Genomic DNA, 7,581 nt, shown 5'->3' on the forward strand with positions numbered 1-7,581 from the left:
CGGAACGAAGGAACGAAGGAACGAAGGAACGAAGGAACGAAGGAACGAAGGAACGAAGGAACGAGATCGCCCATTCTTGTGCAGAAATATGGTTATGGAATATGAAACTGGGCAGTGTTCTATGTACCTTCATGTGCTTCTGTACACTGACACCTTTTTATTGCATCTCATTGAATTGTCCCATTTCTGGAATAAGAACACAATTATGTACACATAGTCCCATTTCCAGACACACTCAATGGGACACATGGACAACATGCTTCACAATGATTGAGTGCTTATGGTGACACACAGTTGCACTGGATCATCTTGTACACTGTTTCCAACATTGTGATTCCATGATTCCACCTTTCTGTGATTCACACTGTCACTTTAAATGGTTCCTTATCTTCTCCTTACATTGTCAAAGTCACAGGGAAGTTTACTCCAGATGTCACCTGTCACATCATAAACAACATCATGCACAACATAATACATAATTTGGCACTTGTACCAGCTGCCCTAGACTGTAATATCAAACACTAGAAATGCTGTAACAGAAAACACTGAAAAAAAAATAAAGTTGCCCTGCCCTACTCTCTTACACAAGCTTAACAACCTTTCAACTTAAGCGAGCTAAGTCCCTCTACCGGGCTCTAAGTGTACCAAATTGTGCACGCTGCACACTTCACAAAGCTGTACTAATTCAGACTACTATTTCATTTCCTTCTTTACCATTATTTCCATACCTTACCGGTCACTAAAGCGCTAACGATGATACCAGCAACAAAGCGCTACTCAACAAAAGCTTAACCACGTGCATTTTACATACGTATCTATTTTTCTGTACACATTTACGCATATATATATACATCTATGTGTATATGTATATATAAGCACACAGACACACCAAAATATATATGTATCTAATCATATATGCAGTATTGCTTCAATTAGGCCAGCTCTTAATTCCAAGAAAACTTCTAGTAAATTTGCGACTTTCAGATATTCACCTCACCTTCAGGAAGAACACGGCGAAGGCCGCTGGAATCGAATTCGTCATCTCTACTTGTAATGACTTCTGGTGAGAAAAATGCCTTCAAAACGCTAAGTAGTACGCAGCGATCCCAGTTGTCAGTGACTCTGCCGACATACTTACGTTCCCTGGTCGTGTAGCAAAAAGCATTGTATGGCACCTCCTAGAGAAAAAAAAAAAGCAAAAAACATTCAGCCACAACCTGTAACTTAACCCGACAGCCACGTTGCTATTGCTATCATCTAATTTAAAGTCAACCAGCGTTCTCTAAAAACCACCATTTACAACTAACTGATGGTTCCCTCTTATAGCGTAGATCTCCTGATCTGCGACTGCTTCGGTACTTAGTCTGATCTCTACACTTAATATTTCACTATTTATACTACACTTGAGCTACTTTCCTCTTATGTAACACCACTCATTCTTTAGAACAATAATACACCAAAAAAAAAAAAAAAAAAAAATAACTACATGGTCAAAAAGCAACCTCGCGCATCATCTGCGCGACACCTACGAAGCTTACGTTGGCTTTGTTTGCAATTGAAAACATTTCAGCAAAGTATTACATCTCATTTAAAACAACTGTGCTATGAAAGATAAATAATGGCAAATATTTTCTGGTAAAATAAGCTGATGCACAGAAATCTTCTCCAGAAAACGCAGCTGTCTGAGCCTTGATAAAAACAGCCAGCACCGGGAAGGGCATTTATGTAATAACGCTACAAATTCCATTGGCCCTCACGATTCAAGAGAGCAAGCGCTTAAAGCCCGTGCGAGAACAACACTGCAGATTTGCAATGGCAAATAGCGTGCTTTTCAATTCATTTCTTTTCAAGACACGTTTTATCAAAGCCACGCTAAGAAGCCACCGCTGAAGTAGGAGACGAGCAGAAAACAAAAAACGCTTCCTTTTCTGCTACCGATAATCAAAAGCAGTTTGAGCGCAATACAGAACAACTATTTAACTTGCAACCTTTTTTTCCCAGAGCTAACTTAGGTAGTCACCGTCTTCCTTAACCCCTTCGCAAAGCAAGGCCGCCGCCGCATTACTGACCGGTTTTTTGCAGCTGTTTTAAAAATTAGGGTCGGGTACGTGATCCGTCAGATGTGAACGAAGTCTGTTCGCCCGTAAACCCTTCGGCGCTTCGTATGTCATCTTCACTCCGTTCTGAAGAACGGACGCCGGAAACGTGGCAGACGGGTAGCTGGTGAGCCAGATTCTGAAATCCCGATGCGCTGCCTCTGGGTTAAGCTCCTACAATAAATGGGTATGAAAACAATTGGAATAAGTGACAGACCAACACGCATCTCCTCTGTTATTATTTATGCAACTTTTTTGCAGGAAATTAAAAAATATTCCAGTTAGATGTATGAATTTCTATAAGTCTCACAAGCGAAGATTATGAGATTCAAACTTATGACAATTCTCGTTTCCCTGGATGCCGGAGCGCTTTTATTCCTGGCTGCGGAATACCAAACTGAAATTTCTGCTCTTTGGGTAACACGTGAACGAAAACAAGGTGCCGCTCAACAGCTAAAAACTCTGGTGGTCGCAGGCGAGCGGTGTGAGAAACGTATTTCCAGGAAACATAGGAGCTTTAGAAATAACAACCCTCTTTTACAGAAGTGCTGATTTCTACTGCTAGGATTTTTTGCTAGTTTGTTGGCTTTAAATACCATCATAATCAAAGCAAGTAAGAATGCACGCAATTAACTTTGAAGTGCCAACACCACCCACGATCCTAAGATGCTATCTACTCTATCTGACAGTTAACGCTTCCTGTTAAGGAGAACCACGAGACCCCTTTCAATGTGTTCTGAGACAAAATGGTTTTCTGAGCTTGCTTTAGCATTTCAATTTCTACTCAATTAGCTATTTATACAAACACACGAATGCACACGGAAATGCATCGTCTACCTTAAAAAAAAAACAAAAAACAAAACAGAAGATATTACAATACCTGATCGCCGGCTAACTTAACGAGTGCTGCCATAGGGTTGGCTCCTGGGAAAAGAATAAATACCGGTGCTGCGCAAGAGCGGCTGTCAGAAAACACTTGACAAATCAAATGGAAGAGGCTCCACAAACTGATAGTCCAGGTGGTGAATGATGAATTTCTGCACCTTTGGCATTATCTAAATAAAGAAACGAAGAAATCTGAATGTCCTGTTGTTCTGCAAGTGTTACTACTCCACTTCAAACAGTTCGCTATAAGCCACAAAGAGAGTATTGCTACACCAACAACGAAGCACCGATTCAGTCTCAGAGAAATAACTTAACGTGTATGAAGAGACACCAAAATAATCTTGTAATAAAGACGTACCCTGCAGCGGCTGAAATAACTGACCCGCGATATCATTTCCGCCCCGCATCTGAACAGAGCAACGTGCGGATGCAAGGACCTGGAAGCCCGCCCGCGTGCGTATTGTTTGTATCGCAAAAAACATTTTGCTTTTCGAATACCTTCATTGCTGTTGTTTCAAAAGACGTAGTACCCTGCTTTGGCAAACTGCAGCACAAAATGATATCCTTTACTTTTTTGGTCTTTTTATTTTATTTTTTTATTTTATTTGATTTTATTTTTATCCTTTGCTTTACTATTGTAAAGTAAGCGCAATACCACACATAGCAAACAGTCCTTAAGAAAATCATTTAAAACTTACTCAATTGTAAACATCTACAGGTACATGTCTCTTATAAACCACCATTTGCTTTCTTTCTCTTGACTAATATACCTTAAAACACACTGAATATTACATGACTACCAACTCATCGTTACAGAAACCTAACAGCATCAACAAACAACACAAGATTTTAACCCATTAACTTGAAATTCAAGTAATACCAAACACTTCAAAAACATCAGTACTGGTTCAACCCCTTTTATCGCACCCTGTATGCTTTCAAGACTTTCTGTATGAAAACTACACAAAACTGTTACATTTCTATAAGCTTTTCACAAACATTTTCAACAAAACAGCTATAAATGCAATGTAATAATAAATACACTCATACATAAAAAAACCACATTTCTTTCACTTTATCAAAACACAGCAAGGAAAAAAAAAAACAAATATAATGATTACATACCTAAAACAAAAGCAGACTTGTTTCCCACTCTTCACGCTCCTGCTCTCACCCATCTGTTCTCGCTTATTTTAAAGCTGCCCTGCTTCACAGGTGTAGTGTGTCACCAATTAGGAAAACACCTTAAATTGGAAACCTGGGAGGACAGGACCTCTGACTTACGCTCCCTACAGCCTGCTCTACTGGAGACGCTTCTGAGGGACCTCCTTTCAGCTTCACAACTTCAGAAACACAAGGTTACGTATTTAGTTTGCTGATCTACCTTCAATTTTTCGTATTCTGTACTTATGGCTACTTTGTGTATTATGCTACATATCTACTCGCAGATTCTCTTTTTGCAGATAAGCTGAGAAGGCTATTTGACTACATGCAGCAGAAAGGATGAAGAAGTGATATGATTAGTATTTGAATCTAATATCAAAAGTTAAAATCATCTTAGGTTTGGTAAACTTAATGCTTACGTCCTTACAGGCTTCAACTTGAGGACTAAAAACAGGAGATCTCGCTTCTGTTTTGGCAAACGTGCTGAACGACTAGGTTAAATTTCATCTAAGCCATGCTAAAAGAATTCTCTAAGAGGTGAATCTTGATAGCTAAAACAAACTTGTTTTTCAGTTATTTTTACTAGATGCCATTCTAAACCGGCAGGAAACTGTAGCTCTCGACTCACACGGCTTATATGTAAGATTTTTCTGTAACCGTAGCCTTGCGCAATATTTTTTTTCCAGGAGAAAAAACAAATATTCTTAACTACAGCAGATTCCGTGCACGGCTACTGGAATGCTTCTGCAGGTGCGCTAGCTAATCTCTGAAACAGCAAAAGTACTCAGATAGCCTGCCAATGAAAGACCTGCATAGACACCTGCTCCCTGGACCTGATTGTTCCTTGTTCTTTTACTAATTGACCTGCCTGCTTGCAGCTCTCGCTCTTAAAGCTCCTTGTTTAGCTGGATCTGTGTGGATACATACGGTGGGGAAAGACGTTACTGGAAGTTCTCTGCGACGGTTCGATGGGAGCACGAGCTGCGTGTTGAGTCAAGTTCTGAACTTCTGAACTGTCTCTCGCAGATGGCGAAGGCTGCTGCCAAAGCACGCATGAACAGGATGTGGCAAAAAGTTTCTTTGGCTTGATAGAACTGGAGGGCTGGGAAGCTAATGATGACCCACGGTAAGCGCTGCCTTAACCACGTTCTTTAAATATTTCTGTAAATCTCCTTGACAACGCCCCCTTATTTATTACAAAACTAACAAATTTTCTAGCATTTCCCTAAACTGAAGCCTACCGAAAGTTTATCCTGTCTGATACCTTGACACATGCGCTAATTATACTCTATATGATTTTTCATTTCTCCTTTTCCATCCGAAGAGAACGTTTTTGATTTGGCAAGCAGAAAATGATTTCTATCAATGCTGTGAAGTCAGTCTAGATCTTGTCTCGCGCTGTGTCTCGCTCGTGGTTCACGCAACTGGTTTTTGCCTAACATTGGCTGAATTATATTTCAGATGTTATCTGCGAAATGTCTCCTCTGCCCGTAGACAGAAATACTGAAGAAACCTGTCCGCTTGTTACGCATCCAATTTTCCTGGTTTTAATACCCGTTCTTGTTCCGGGCTCATGCTGCAGGGAGAAACACGCCAAACGTCGCAGCTGTAGATTTTTATCTCTTACTAAGCCGTTTGATGATCTGACAATGGATGAGTACTACATGCTAAAGATGACGCGGCTAAGAACCTTCCTGGTAAGTGTTAACTAAGTAATCTTAAATGCGAAACCGAACTATTTAAAAACAAAGAAACAACAACAAAAAAACCCCGCTACTCTTTCTTTTCTTAAGACGGTTGAACGCTAGCGAAGGAATGATGGTGTAATGCCAGAATGGGATTAACTTAGATTTGATAATTAAAATGCCTTATTTACTAAGTAACCTGTGCCTCTAGCCCTTTTAAGTCTAGTTTACTGTCTAGCTTCTGGAAGAAAACTTAGTTTTGTTCCGATTGTTCACCCAACAACCCATTACAGTAGAAAAATGAACTTGGGTGTGTGATAGTAATTCCCGGAAACTACAATTAGCAGCTCCATCTTTTCTCAGAGGGAAGACACCTGACAAAATAAGACTTGGTCGGACTGCTGCTTTTTGTCTCTAGCTTCATAGAGAATCGCTGCCTAATTAGGCTGTCGGGCTTTAAAGCTTCTTTCGAATGAGTCACGGTTCTCACGTTCCGATCGTCGCTACGGTATTTGTGCGGGCCGTGCTGTCGATGTATACCAAAGCACACTTACCTGAGCTTCTTTAGTTAATGGCTTTCGATATGCCGTCTCTTAATTCTATGGATAATAACAGAGAAAGAAGTGAGGCGAACTCTCTGATGGGGCGCGCTAATTGTGCCCCTTCTTTGTCGTCTGAGCCCTTTGTGGCTTTGTGCAATAGATCTTTATCTTGCTTGTAAGGTCTCATATTGAAAACATATCTGGTGGCTGTCAAGATTACATCAAGAATAAATAGCGCTCAAATAGCTAAAAATAGCAGCTGTCTGCTTTATTGGAAGCAGTCTGATACCTCAGAGGCTGGGCTAATTGCATAAAGTTATTACCTAAACACACCTAAACTAAAACTAAATCGAAGACTCGCTCCCCGATGCTATTTAAAGCACAGCTAAACAATGGGCTCGCAACTTCCAAGTTTGCTAAATATATTTAAAAATAAAAGTTACTGAACTGAACCCCGCTGGCGAGGCTGGTGGAAGAGTTTCTGAATCAGATGGTGATGCGTACGAATCGCCTGACGGACTACTGTGCACCATTCAGACAATGGTAGTGCTCATAAAAAGCATACTTCTAAGCTAAGATTAGTAGCGGATAAATGACTTCTTGAGGATCTAAGTTCTGAACCCTCTAAATTGGACAGTTGAGTCATTCATCTGAAAATCTCAAACTTTTGCTTTGCTTTAAGTGCAAAACCGGCAGAAGCGCAATATGCCTTTGAAGAAGTAGTTGCTGCGACTAGGAAGCGTCTCGTAGATAACTTTGTCTCCAAACATCGATATACCCCACGGGCACCGGCACCCGTCGCAGCCGATCAGACTTGCCAACCTTCCGAAAGCTCATAGGACGAGTCCAGAAGTTGAATATGACTCTGACACTTTTTTCTCTCTAGACGTTAAAAATATTTTTATTTTGGTGCAAATGCTACTATTAAGCTGAACGGCAGTTTGAGGAAGCGCAGAGGATTTCTTAATAGGCTCTCTAGAGCGGAAGCAGTAACTGACCTATTTCTCTCTTATGCAAAATGCTTTGTCACGGCTAGGCATGAGCTAATACTAGTCCCGATTACCTGTGAATGTACGATAAATACGTAAGTGAATACTTTTATCTTGCTTTTCCTGGGCTGACTTTTGAATGAAGATGACTAATGGCGAGTATCTGTTGCGATCTACGCTTTATTTGAGCCTTTGAGCCAGATGCTCGGGATGGTTCCGA

General features: G+C 40.6%; 1 protein-coding gene and 1 long non-coding RNA gene across 2 annotated transcripts in view; one reads left to right on the forward strand and one right to left on the reverse strand.

The window, feature by feature from the left end:
- Positions 1-1,167, reverse strand: part of LOC122162296 — a 4,827-nt gene extending 3,660 nt beyond the window's left edge. The window contains exons 1-2 of the long non-coding RNA XR_006169463.1: positions 998-1,167; positions 128-437 (exon numbers count right to left, since the gene is read on the reverse strand). This is a non-coding gene — a long non-coding RNA (uncharacterized LOC122162296). The remainder of the gene's footprint in view (positions 1-127; positions 438-997) is intronic.
- A 2,241-nt stretch (positions 1,168-3,408) lies between these two features.
- Positions 3,409-7,211, forward strand: LOC122162223 (baculoviral IAP repeat-containing protein 5.1-like). The gene is given in 6 exon segments (XM_042822365.1): positions 3,409-3,438; positions 4,832-4,895; positions 5,172-5,271; positions 5,728-5,842; positions 7,055-7,077; positions 7,079-7,211. Coding segments are annotated over 6 exon segments (465 nt in total).
- The last annotated feature ends 370 nt before the right edge of the window (positions 7,212-7,581 follow it).

The sequence above is a fragment of the Centrocercus urophasianus genome, unplaced genomic scaffold (genome assembly GCF_019232065.1).
Source record: "Centrocercus urophasianus isolate 14NV4802_14NV808 unplaced genomic scaffold, USGS_Curo_1.0 seq_20, whole genome shotgun sequence".
Lineage (NCBI taxonomy): Eukaryota > Metazoa > Chordata > Aves > Galliformes > Phasianidae > Centrocercus > Centrocercus urophasianus.